Below are 13,964 nucleotides of genomic sequence, written 5' to 3'. Positions count from 1 at the left end.
TGCATTGGACATGGGCTTCTCTTTAAAGAAGCTGAGCATGAGGTGAGTATGATCTCCAGCAGGAGCTGAAAAGCACTCTATTAATACTCTCCTTGACTTTCTAACTATACAATAACTTCCTGGTCATATACACCACTTATAAAATGTTATAGCTCACTATTCTTAGATGACTACATAGTGGATTCAAACCCACCAGATGGAGCACTGAAACTACTAACACAAAAACAAACCCAGTAGTGATGAATGTGATCAAGTTTTGCATTAACACTGAAGATTCCCTTCTTCAGGAAATTCCTGAAGTTCTCAAGCAGTGCAGTTGCAGTGGGTGCTTTGTTTTTAAGGTGTTATTGTGGGATTACTTCACTGTATTGATATGCTGTTTACCCAAATGGTGAAGACGCAACATCTTACAAGAATCTCAGTCTTGTTGGAGCAAATCCAGATGCCTGGTTTATTTCAACAAGTTTTCACTATCATGAAGTGAAAAGGGCACTGTTAGCTTAAATACCACTTGTCAGAAATGTTTTCAGTGAAATGAACAGCAGTAATTCTCAAGATCTGTATAAAGAGCATACATAACATACATAGCTGTGAATTTCGAACCAAGCTGAATTCAAAATGTTCTTCCTCATTTTCTTCTTTCTATGCATCTCATAGTTTGATCAAAACTTTCTACATAATATGCTCTGTTTCAAGTGGGTATTTAGAGAATCCCATGCTGTGTGTGACAGATACAGATAATCCCAATAAGCCTTTCAACTGAGACTCTGGGGGGAAGAACTATAAAATTATTCCTTAAAGTACTGTATTTTCAGCCCTATCTTACTTCTTCTATTTCCCATTTAGTAGTAGATTAGTTTTACAATAATTCTACAAACTTTCTGCAAGGCTGGGGTTGTCTCAGGCAAAGCTTTATTCACACAGTTTTGTCTGCAGGTGGATAATTGCAGTGGAAACCCTTCCCCTGTTAGGATGACATGCAACTAGAAGCTCAAATATCCCTGTTCACCCAGAAGGAAGATGGACACACTGAGTGGGATTACCTTCACGTGACTCTAGGCATCAAAAAGTCAGATTTAACCTCTCCTAACAGACAATGGAAGGAAATGAGTGCTTCTAAGGAATGATTGTCCAGCCTATCTTATATCCTGTTTTAGGATGTAAGTCACCCTCTGAGGTAGCCCTTCAAGGCCTAAGGCAAAAGGAACCCAGAGTGGTCATGCCTAGCTTTTAGTTGTCTTTATTTGGGCAGAGGAATTCTCTCCAAGGCTGGAGCCCTCCACTCTGCTCCACCAGGTCACACTCACTGGTGACAAGACTTTTACCAGCACAGGAAGGATGTTGTATACATTCATCTGTCAGTTTTCCCACTCAGCAATCCTTCATAAACCAAACAATTCAGAATCTCAGTCCTCACATGCTTTCTTTAAAAGTTGACAGTAAAGGCATCTTGTTTCAGGGAATTACGTGCCTCCCCCACCACCCTTGTGTCCACAGTCTTGGAAAACCAGAGCAAAAGAGCTCTTTCTCTCTGGGTGGTATCATCTTATGGTGCAACATATCTGAGGCAAATGTCTGGCCTTCTCCTTCGCACCATCAAAGTGAGTATACAACACCACTGTGTTTATCATCATAACACTGCACTGAGACAGAGCATGCTCTCACGCTCATTGCACAGGTTGGGAACCAGGGCAGTAGAGCCTTCCTCAAGTCTTGCAGTGAAGTAAAAAGAGCGATGGGGATAACACTTGCTTCTCCAAACCCCCAGTCTGCATCATCCTTGCCTTCAAAATAGACTGTTTTCAGTGGGTGCTCCATCCCTGGCAGTGTTCAAGGCCAGGGTGGACAGAGCCTTGGGCGACATGGTCTAGTGTGAGGTGTCCCTGCCAGTGGCAGGGGGTTGGAACTGGATGATCTTAAGGTCCTTTCCAACCCAAACCATGCTATGATTCTATGATTCTTTTCACCTTTCATTTCTTCCTTCCTCAGTTAGAAAGTGCTTTGGGAAACAGAGCATCTGTGAGCAGGGGTCTCATCCAAGGGAAGGCAGAGCAGCCTGCTAGAGAGCTGCCATAGCAGAGAGAACTCCAAAGCCTTTTCTGCTGCACTGTACCAGCAGGACTCATTTGAGCCAGCTGTGGGTTGTCAGTCTTCCTTGCAGACTCAGTGGCCTTCGAAATCACTCCATTGTCTGCACTGGAATCTGGCACAGGCCCATAATGCCAGGTTACTTCACTTCCCTGTGGAATAAAAGATTTCTTAAACCATGAGGAATTATCTCCTGACAGTACCATTCATTAGGGCTCCCACCTGTAGACTGTTTCATTTTTAGCTTACTCACAAGGTGCTGAAAAGTCAGCATGTGTGTTATCACTTGACAATATAGCACAGTTAATACCTCTTCACTCTTATTATGTAGGTTGTCACTTATTGCTCTTTGCTGCAACAGTGGCTCACAGTAGCACTCAGGTCTTGGACTTCACTCTCTGTTTACAGAAGCTTCTGCAGCCCAGTATCACCAGAGCTCTTGATTCTTAAGAGTTATACACATAGGAAAAAATATCTATAATTGTTTCTTTCCCCCCTCTTTTGAATTAGAAAGCCAAAACATTAGATTTTGCCTTTAGCTGCTGGAGAGAACTGGACAGGCATTCATTGTTTTTCTTAGGCCAGGCAAACTGTCTTTTTCTGAGGTTATGGCTCAATGTACATGGCTCAAAAGTAATACAAATCTACAAGTTTTTACAGCAACCGAATGTCTTGTAACTAAATTTCAAACTAAACATTCCTCTGTGCTCCTTTTGATGTGAAAAAGGTTTTGCCTAACAATCTCTTTAAGGTTTTATTCTAGGAAGTTCTGTAGACACCAAGCCTAGTGGCTCCTATTCATCTATGTGTTGTACATAGGGGCACATAATGTTTTATAATCTGCCCATGGCAAGGGGATGGAACTAGATGAACTTTAAGGTCCTTTCCAACACAAACCATTCTACGATTATCTGTTCCCGTGATCAGAAGTAGAGAGGCAGCAGTCAGTCATAGTGAGACAGAGATACAACAGGAATCCATAAGAAGTGGTGGAATGTCATTATGGACATTTACAGCCACTTTCTTTTGGATGGGGGCCTTCATGTTTTCCAGCACTTACTTCCAGATGTGAAAGGTCTGTGGTCCTGTATTGTATCATGGATAGCCCATGGCATCCAAACCGCCACAGTTAAGTGAGGTGAATCCCACCATATGTATCTAAGCAGTGTCTTGTACCTCTGCCCCCCTGTCTGTTGTAAACATTTCTATGGGTGTCTAGGATTGTGTCTATTTGAATTTGTGTCTGGAGATCAGTCCTTCTTTAGTCAGAATTTATTCACAGTCACTGCAAAGAAAAAACTGGGGAAAACAGACAAAGAAGGAAAAAATTATGCTGGTATTTATCTCCCACTGAGACTTGAAAACAGCGGTGTGGTGCAGGATGGCTGAAACATTTGAGATACAGCAGGAGAGGGACATGGAAAGAATTGTTCAGTGAAGGGTTCCAGTCATCTAGAAGTGACTGCTGGGAAATCTGTACATTTTCATAAGAGTAAAAGTGCTTGAGGCTTTTTTTGGTGTGATGACCTGCAAAAGGAAAGCTTGGGAGGCCCTGGAGCTCACATAGCCCTTGTGAGAGAAGTTGTATGCCCACGGAAAGCAAGAGCCCACCTGAACCATGGCCTCAGCCCTGACTCCTGCTATGTATCATAGAATCCCAGACTGGTTTGGGTTGGAAGGGACCTTAAAGCTCATCTAGTTCCAACCCCCTGCCATGGGCAGGGACACCTTCCACTACAGCAGGTTGCTCCAAGCCCTGTTCAACCTGGCCTTGAACACTGCCAGGGATGGGGCAGCCACAGCTTCTCTGGGCACCCTGTGTCAGCGCCTCACCACCAAACCTCACAACACTTTCACTCCCTACCAAGCCATGAGCAGCTCCTCCATCCATGAAACACAGTGGAGGTGGACAGGGAAAAGCTTCCTTGGCAGTGGGAGACAAGCAGGCAAGAATGAGATAAGGAAGGGGTCTATTGGTATGGTATTGTTGAGTCTCCAGGTATCATCCTCACTGTTGCATGCTCTTGTTGTGCTCATGCACTGGTTGTTGCTTGGTGGCCAAGAGCAGCTGTACTGGTGTCAGCAGCCCCAGTTGTATACAATACCAGTTGTACACAATACCAGTTGTACACAATACCAGTTGTATACAATACCAGTTGTATGCAATACCAATTGTATTCAATACCAGTCGTATTCAACACCAGTTGTATACAATACCAGTTGTATGCAGTACCAGTTGTATTCAATACCAGCTGTATTCAATACCAGTTGTATGCAATACTATTTGTATTCAATACCAGTTGTATGCAATACCATTTGTATTCAATACCAGTTGTATGCAATACCATTTGTATTCAATACCAGTTGTATCCAATACCAGTTGTATGCAATACCAGTTGTATTCTCCAGCTGTGTTTCTGTTGTTTGCCCTCTACCCCTGGGACCTCTCCCTTCCATTGCAATTCTCCTCTAATCATTCATATTGAGACAGACTTTTCTGGGTAGTTATGATTTTTATAGCACTTGCTTTTCCCTACCATTTATTAAAAATTACCTTTCCACAGACCCTAATGGAGTATTTCTAAGCCCAAATAAATGCAAATTAGAGAAACCACATCTAAAGATGCAAGAACCTGCAGCATCTCAAGCTACTCACGTAGGGTCCATGAGGCAGAGCTTGGCTGTGCTTTAAGCTCTCCTGGTCCTTCCTAAAGGTAGAATTGGGGTGAAGAGGTCAGTAAAAGGCAGGGAATAAGCTGATTCCTGTGCAATTCCTATTTCCTTTCTGGGGCAATGGTGATCAGCTGGGAATTCTGGCAAAACCTTCTGCGGGCTTTTCTTGTGGAGTTAAAACACACTGCAGGAGTTTTCGCCTTCTTGGCTCCCCTCGCCTCTTTTCTTGCCAGCTATCATTATAAGGATTCAAGAAGGACGAGTAATTAAAACCCGTGCAAAGAATGTGTCTGACAACTACGTTCAAATATGAGGCAACAGAGGTGACAGACCACAAAGATCCTCATGCCCTGTAATGGCGGCAGGGACCCCAGGGGGTTCACCCTCTGAGGTGGCCGGGCCACACCACTGCGGTGAGGGGATGGCGATCCCTGAGCCGCCCACAGTGCCGGGACCCCGCGAATAAAAATCGAAGATGAGGAAAAAAAGTATGGTTTTCCTCAGGAAATCAATGAAAACTGCATGAAAAGAGGAAAACAAGGGGGTGCCGGCCTGAAGGGCGCACTGGGGCGGCGGCCTGCGCTGAGGGGCGGCCTCGGCCTCAGCCCCTGCGCGGCCTCCAAGGGCGGGCTGTGGGGCGGGAGGGGAAAGGAGCGGAGGGGAACGGGGCTCAGCAGCGGCGGCGGCCGGAGCCACCTGCGGTAGGCGCCGCTCCGCCCCACACCGCTCCGCCCCGCTCCGCTCGGAGCGCGCCTCTGAGGGAAGGCGCCCGGCGGGAGGGATGGGACCGGCCCCGCCACCTGCCTGAGCGGCTCCGGGACGCGCCGCCGCCGCGGGGAGCTGGTAGGTAGCGGGTTCCAGAGGGTGAGGGTCACCCGGGGGGGGACACAGGGGAGCCCGGCGCGGCACAGCCCGGCTGCGGGAGCCGCTGTCCTTGTGCGGGACCAGAGCTGCGCTTTTAACCCGCTCCCATCACCGGCAGCGCAATGGGCGGACAATGGGGATGGAGGGAGCTGCCGTTCCCCGCCCGTCCCGCTGCGGGTGCTGGCCGGGGCTGCGAGCCCCGCCGCTCTCTGCTGGCGGTGAGCAACTTCGAAGAGGCTGCTAAAACAGCCGATAAAAGATTCGCCTTTGCTGCGTTTCGCACTCGGGAGGCATCAGAAGGAGCTTCTGGGTTAAGCCGCTGCGGTCCTGTACTTCGGTACATCTCCGTGACCCAAAACATCGGTATTTTGGGGGTTTTACTTAAGAAATACATGATGATGTGTTCAGCGAAGCGGCTGCTGGAGCCTGCGGGGGTTGTTCGGCTCCTGCCCCTTCGCTCGGGTGGTTGGTAGCGCTGGGGATGCGTGTCCTTGTTCACAGCTTGTATTCCAGCTGACCGTCACCTTTGGCTCTTGTACCCTGAAACCGAAGCTGCTTTAGGAGAGGGAAAGAGGAAAGAAAGGAGGCAGTCAGATCACTCCGTAGGAATCAGACTAAGTGGTAAACACATAGCACAATCCCTTTCCTGCATGTGTGCGTGTCACTGACACACGTGTCAGGATCCCGTTGTGTGTGTTAACAGACACCCCTGGCCTGTCAGGACCAAAGCTGGTTTCAGGTTTTCCGAACATCTCTTCTTACAGCGGGTGAGGCAGGGTAACTCACACCACCCCCAGCATCGCGGGCTAATAGAGATGTTGGATTTTGATGGCTGCAAGGATTCTGTACTTCTTAAAAGCAGAACTCAATTATTGTTGCTGTGTTTTGACAAGTTCTCAGTGACTAAGAGGAGCAGCGGAGGTATTTTGGCACTCCAGTGACAGTGCTTTAGTTCACCTTTGTAATTTGGTTCGGGGCAGGTTTTTCTCTCCTGCTGTCTTAGTTTTAATTTCTCCGTTTGTTTTCTTTTGCCATGTTAATCATTCTGGCTTCCAGCTCCGGGAAAAAACTTTCTTCATTTCAAAAATGTAATGGAGCCTCTTCGGTTCACAGCCTTTCCTACTGGATGTTCCAGGATTTATTGTTATTTACCATCTTACTACGGGAACCACCCCTGAAGTGGTGAACTCCTCCAGGAAAATTACTTGCTTATTAGCAAATGATTCATGCCCGTCCCGAACAAGGCAGTTCTCTTTCACCACCGTTTCTCTCAGGGTGTGAATGCCCATAGCAGGCAGGAAAATGTGCCTGTGAAGTGTTTCAGCAGTGTGGGGAGCCCCGGGGTAGCTGTCACTGTTTCCATTCTCTAAACCATTTTAATGCCATTAGCAAGTGTGATTATGTACAAACCGCTTTCTAGGGGGTTCCGAGGCTGGATATCAGAGCGGGGCTTTGTACTGAGTCAAAGGGTGGATTGAGTTTATGACACAGTTGAAATGGGAACAGAAGAGCAGTGCTACAGTAGAGCCGCACGTCGTTAATTCATTCAGTATCGGTTTGTGATAGCTGCTGGGGGAAGTCCTCGCTTCTTACTGGTTTGTTCTATTTGAGAACATCTCTCAGGGTCACCATGAGTATGTAGCTGAACACAGAGGGTGTTAACCCTGTTTTTTTTTTTTTTTTGCTGCTTTTTGAGTTTTGTTGAAAACAGGAAAAGAGAAAGGAAAAGAAAAGAAGAGCATAACTGGGAGGTCTCTCTTTAAATTTAGGTTGCTCTTTATATTCCTTCATTTTTTTCTGCTTAACTATTTTTCAAAGAGGAGGCATCTCCACAGAAAGAGGTACTATGCTCTGTTTTGGCATCCTGTTATAAAAAAGACATATTTATTCTCTTTACTGCATCCCAGAGCTGATTTATTGCCATTTCTGTCTCCAGATGTGATGTGACTATGAAGACTTCAGTAAATGCCTTAATTTGTGAGCACTGTTTAGCTTCTATGGTCTGGTATATCCTCAAAACTGTATTCTATTAGGTTTTAATAGCATTTGACATAACAGCAAAGTTTTGTGGCTGATGAAAAGGCTGTTTTATCATTATCATAGATTTATCATCAGCGTGATCATAGCACAGAAGCAGCAGGGGAGGGGTGTGGGAAGGCTTGCTCAGAGGCATAAAGTGGAGTAAGGACCACTTGAGAGCACAGCACAGATACCATCTCCCGAAGCCTTTTTTTGGGATCAGTTTAAGTCGCAGCTGCTGTCTCGCTCTTTTCATAGAGCGGCTGCCCTCTACTGATTGAAACTGCCTATTCTGTGCTGGCGCTGCTGCAGGGCGGATGGTAGCGATATTGCAGGGAGAAGTAATTTCCCAGCCCAGATGATGCTCTCGGAGGAAGCAGCGAAGTTTCTGGTCACACACAGCCCCTTCATCAAGTCGCTGTGCTGACAGGCACGAGGGAATCTTGCTGCTTGTGCAAATAGCAACTGATTTCCCCCTGCTAGCTAAATAAACCAGCCAAAGGCCAGCACTGGCTCTGTGAGCATGGGTGACTTTTAGATCCAAGAAGAAGCATGAGTGAGTGGTGCAGTTTAGATGCATATTCCTTTATCAGGAATGCTTCAAATGTAATTTGTGGCAATGACTTTGACATGAGGCAGATGAGAGCAGACTGCTTATAAATATATTCTCTTAATGATGGGATCTGCTACCTAAGGAACAGCATAACTGGGATTTAGTCTGCTGTCAGCTTCTAACTGGGAGACCAGTAAACGTTTCTGCATACAGCCCTCACTGTCACAGGTAGGACAGCTAACAGTTGACTTGCACTAGTGTATATTTTCTTTGTGGGGATGGAGTAGTATCATTTGTTGCTGTTACCTTCTTTTTCTGTGTTTTCCTAATCACTGTTGTTCATGAGTATGTTTGATAATACAGTAGGGCCATCCTTACGCCAATGTGAGACCATCTTATTTCATAGCTTACAAAACCCAGCCACATCCAATATTAATCTCTGCCGTGGAAGGAGCCAGAGGAGCTGATGATTTTCCTAGAATACATAAGCAAGTATTTTCCACTTTAGGGAGATCCAAAATGATGCAATTCTGGTTCATGTTTAAAATGGCCTGTATTTTCCAGCATGACTTGCCCATCAGGTGTAAAGCAGCACATTTGATAGAGTTTAACCCTTCTAGAACAAAATGCATCCCTTTAAAGATGTTCTGTTTGTTAAAGAAAAAAATACCAAGAGAATGTCTGGTCACTTCTGGAAGAATCATAGAATGAAGACCTTTAAGATCATCAAGTTCAACCCTTACCCCAGCACTGCCAAGCCCACCACTAAACCATGTCACTAAGGGCCTCATCTACATGGTTTTTGAACACTTCCAGGGATGGTGACTCCAGCACTGCCCTGGGCAGCCTGTTCCAATGCCTGAGCACCCTTTTGGGGAAGAAATTTTTCCTGATGTCGAGTCTAAACCTCTCCTGGTGCAGCTTGAGGCCATTTCCTCTTGTCTTATTGCTTGTTACTTGGGAAAAGAGTCAGTACCTGCCTTTGTGGGCATCAGTAGCATCAGCTCTATTCACTTACTTCTGATTCTTGGAATGGGAATGTTTTGATATCCTGCATGAGTCAATTGGTATTCTGAATACTGTGTGCTTTATCTGTAGCCCCCATTCCCAAACAGGATGCTACCAGCAATAGGTAGCAGTGTTTGAGTTGGACACCTTTGGACTTTAGCAGTCTGTAGCTTGTGAAGTCTTTTTCAGTGCACCTTAGGGATGGAGTATTCCTACAAAAAGTATTGGAAAGAAGGATTTTTCCATTTTATTCTTAGATAGCTGTGGTTATCTCCTGCGTGATTTGCTTTGGTTTCCTGGTTTGAGGTATTTCAGGAATGATCCTGCACTTGTGATCAGTGTAACCTCAGCAGGATTTTAAACATGTGTAAGCTCAACATAATAGTGAAGTATTGTTTGAATACTCTTTGTGTGAGAGAGATCCTGCCTGCCTTCTTGCCCAGGGCAATGCCTCCTGCCGCGATTCAGCTGTATGGCTAATTTTCAAATGAACTAAAGTTACACATTTTCTTGATGCAGTCCTAGTGCACGCTGTTCTCTGCAGTCTGAGGCACTCTGCCTGTGGTTCATAAACACATTTACAGTCCCATTTGCCTCCTTGTGCTCAGAGGGGGGTGGGTTGCATTAGTAATTAATTGAGTTTCTAAAGGAATAAGGCAGTATGCTAACTGAAGATTCCATTGAGAATTGTAAATTCACTTCATTAGCTGGCCTCGTGTACTCATACCACCCTTTCTCATGTAAGCCTAGGGGAGAGCAAATGCTACATGGAGCAGAAAACTTTGTCTGCTATGAGTTGCAAGGGGAAGCAAATCTCCTGTGTGGTCCTGTTCTGCAACCCAGCTCCCATCCAGGTTATCTTCTTTGTCCACCCTCCTGTCCAGGTTATCTTCTTTGTCCACCCTCCTGTTCCTGCCATAGCTTGATGTCTCTGGCAGGAGCTATGGTTTCTGAATTCAGGAATTCACAGGTCTGAATTTGCTTTACTCTGTGTGAAGACAAGCACTAGAACTCCTCACTGGTGTCAGCTGGATGTTGGTGGCTCAGCACACCTAAGGGTTAAATGCCCCATTTCAGTGTTAACCTGGAGCACTTGTTTCAGGATACAGGTTAAGGCATTAGCTTAACTCTGAAAAAAGTACTTAATGATAGCTGGCTCCAGTCAAATCACTTACTATTTTATACCTTTATGCCATTACTTAGCAAGGTAGATGAATCTTGCAACGTTTATGTGAGTAACTGGACTTTCTTTTGCTTTCCACAGACCGGCATTCAGAATGGCAGGCTTGTCCACTTTAATCCTCCTTTTGTGTGCTGCTAAAGATGTGATGCCCTCCAGTTCTCACTGGAAGCCAACTTGGCCATCTTACAGAGTTCCAGTTATCCTGCCACAGTCTACTCTTAACTTGGACAAACCACAGTTTGATGCAGAAGCCAGACTGGAAGTGGTATCTCCGTGTGGCCCAGCATGCCACAAAAGTTCTCCTCTGCCAACTTATGAAGAAGTAAAGAACTACCTGTCCTATGAAACCTTATATGCTAATGGTAGCCTCACTGAAACAGAGGTGGGCATATATATTCTGAGCAACAGTGGTGATGGGTCTCAAGGCAAATCTCGAACTAAGAGGCAGATCTATGGCTATGACAGCAGGTTTAGCATTTTTGGGAAAGACTTCTTGTTGAACTACCCATTCTCCACATCGGTGAAGCTATCTACAGGTTGCACGGGCACACTGGTGGCTGAAAAGCATGTTCTTACTGCAGCTCATTGCATCCATGATGGGAAGAGTTATGTCAAAGGAGCTCAGAAACTGCGGGTGGGGTTCCTAAAGCCCAAACTGAAAGATGGCAGCAAAGGAGCCAATATCACCAACTCAGCAATGCCTGAGAAAATGAAATTCCAGTGGATCCGAGTGAAACGGACACATGTCCCCAAAGGTTGGATCAAAGGCAATGCCAATGACATTGGCATGGATTATGACTATGCCTTGTTGGAGCTGAAGAAGCCTCATAAAAGAAAGTTTATGAAGATAGGTGTGAGCCCACCAGCAAGACACTTGCCTGGAGGGAGGATTCACTTCTCTGGCTATGACAATGATCGCCCAGGAAACCTGGTTTACCGCTTCTGTGATGTCAAAGATGAAACATACGACCTGTTGTACCAGCAGTGCGATGCCCAGCCGGGTGCCAGTGGGTCTGGGGTGTACGTGAGGATGTGGAAGAGGCAGGACCACAAATGGGAGCGTAAAATTATTGGCATATTTTCAGGCCATCAGTGGGTGGACATGAATGGCACCCCACAGGATTTCAATGTAGCTGTTCGCATCACCCCCCTCAAATACGCACAGATCTGTTACTGGATCAAAGGCAACTACCTTGACTGCAGGGAAGGATAAAGACAATGAAACTCCTTGAAAGCACTTAATGACTGGTTTTAATTACTCACCTGAGGAAAGTCTAGACTTTTGCTGCAAATGTCTGTGAGATGGTCTTGTAACGTGGGGATGCGAACCTTGTTCTTAGGAGAGGGGCTGTGCGGTGCTGCCATTACAGCTCAACACTGGGGAGAAAGGGACGTTGGGTGGGGAGGGAGCAGGTGGACTTGTTGAATTTGCAGCTCAGAAACTCAAGATTAATTAGGGGCGGATCAGTAAACAGCATGAAATCAGAACCGTCTCCAAAGAATCTTATAAAAGGGACGCTGTCGACTATCTCATGTCTGCAATGTTTGTTTTAATAAATCCTAGGATTAGTAGAAATGCTTTGATCTGAACTTTAAAAGAAAATATTTCTATGCTGTTGGGGGCTGAAGAGGGGCATTTAATGGTGTTTGCAACCCAAACATCACAGCTTTGTGTTCCTGCATGAGAAAGGGAGTGTGAAAAGGGCAAGGCATGCGCTGTGGGAGATGAACGCCACACAAATAGCGTGAAGGGTAAATAACTGTGTAACATTTCTAACCTTCTTTTGGCCTGAGTGATTTGAGACTTTATTAGTAACAGAGTTAAGAAAAATGCTGTTTGAGCAAACAGACCTTGGTGTTGCAAGGACTTGACTGTGAAGATGATTTTGGTCATATGAGTAGTGCCATTGCATCCTGCCTTGGGAAACACAAATTGTACGTAGGATTAATCATTGTGGAGATGGGGCATAGTCTTACATCTAGCAGGGTCCCTATGGATATACTGTTACAGAAGGCACATAGGGACAGAGTCTTGTTTTCTGTTTATGACCTACTTAGATCCTTCAAGGAAAAACTTGTGTCAGCAACTCAGATTTTCAAAGGAAAGCCTGTCTGTGGTCTTGATGGCCATCTGAATTGCTGCCAGAAAAGCAGGTAAAGAGGAGAGCAGGACTAAAGGGTTCTACTGAGTTTTCCCACTTTTTGTTGAAGATACATGCTGTTCTACCTATACCAGGTAGAGGGACACTGGATTTATAAGTGTCTCTATTGTAGCCCTTTGACAGTGTAGTTTGTGTGGCATCTTGACCTGCATTTCTCATGTTGTTTGGGGTAGAAATCCTCCTCCCCATCAAACTGTCTAGTTACAAATAATTCTTGGGAAGTGCACAGTTCAGTAATACTGCAGCTGGAATGGAGCCACGTTATAGGGTGCAGTCTGAGTTTGCTATGAAGCGGTGCTCTGCTCTCTCTTATACATAACAGTGACTTATGTTTTTACTGTAGCAGAAGTGGAGTTTAAAACAAGAGCTGTCTTTTACAGATAAAATCAGTGCAGCCAAGTACCTGTAGCTCAGCAAACAGCATTGGGAAGTCAATGTGGTCTGTACAAACAGTGTTTCTCAGGTGGGTTGTGCCACTGTGTTACAGTAACATGGTTCAGTACATGCTGCCATGCCAATATTACTTTTTTCAACAGGAGGATAGATACTGGCTCCAGGTCCAGTTTCTCTTCCATCCATCTCTCACTGTCTCCTTACCAAGTTGCCCATGGCTCTTGGTGCTGTGGGGCAAATGCAAGGCCATGGTGTGAAATGGCAGAGCTGGGAAGGAATGAATCTAAGGAGAGCTTCCCTGTGCTATACGAATACAAGGAAAATCCTAAATCAGCTAAGCCTTTCTTACACTCTACTAATTACTATGGCATTTGTAAACATATGCCTGATGGTGCTTTATCTTTGTGATGGCTTTGGCTCTAGTTCTGAAAAACAGTTTTGCTAGAGCTGTCTGTGATTATTGTTATTATAGATGCAGCGTGCAAAACAATTGGACCCTCATGTGGGCTTTTGGTGCATTCAGATACAAGCAGTTGCTAATGCTTTGAAATATGAATAATCACCATATGTACCTGATGGTCTTTTTCTGCCTTTTTATTTTAATTTCCTTTACTCTATGGCTGTTCTCTGGAGCACTTTTGTTTGAATGTATCACAGTGAATAAAGAAAAGTTATGGAATTCCAATGCAGACAGTCTTGTATTTGTGCTATACTTGGGTTGCACTTTCAATCTCATTTCAGTTACTTATTTGTAAAGAGAGATACAAAACAAATTTATTAATATCCTTAATACTGTTTATTTTCCTTCAATTTTCTTTTGTCCTCACCTGTTTGTTGTTTTTAGGTAATTTCTTTTTTTCAGTAGGTTTAATTATTCTGTCTTTGGATGGTAATAATCAATCTTAGCTTTTATACAATCGTTGCAGTTCCAAAGCCAGTCAAAAGCTCAAATTACTCAGAGCTGAAAATAACCTCTTAGACCAAAAAGTCACATTCTTTTTATTAACTTTAGGGTCAATAA

General features: G+C 44.9%; 1 protein-coding gene across 1 annotated transcript; it reads left to right on the top strand.

Annotated features, from left to right (window-relative positions):
* The first annotated feature begins 5,402 nt into the window (after positions 1–5,402).
* PRSS23 (serine protease 23) lies at positions 5,403–13,632 on the top strand. The gene is made up of 2 exons (XM_061457932.1): positions 5,403–5,604; positions 10,470–13,632. Exon 2 carries the CDS (start codon positions 10,483–10,485, stop codon positions 11,599–11,601), a length of 1,119 nt encoding a protein of 372 aa, XP_061313916.1. The 5' UTR covers positions 5,403–5,604; positions 10,470–10,482; the 3' UTR covers positions 11,602–13,632.
* The last annotated feature ends 332 nt before the right edge of the window (positions 13,633–13,964 follow it).

Source organism: Pezoporus flaviventris, unplaced genomic scaffold (assembly GCF_033815535.1).
Source record: "Pezoporus flaviventris isolate CSIRO_AGI_PZ_B2104156 unplaced genomic scaffold, CSIRO_AGI_Pfla_v1 ptg000025l, whole genome shotgun sequence".
Taxonomy (NCBI): Eukaryota; Metazoa; Chordata; class Aves; order Psittaciformes; family Psittacidae; genus Pezoporus; species Pezoporus flaviventris.
This window is presented reverse-complemented; position numbering and strand designations above follow the sequence as displayed.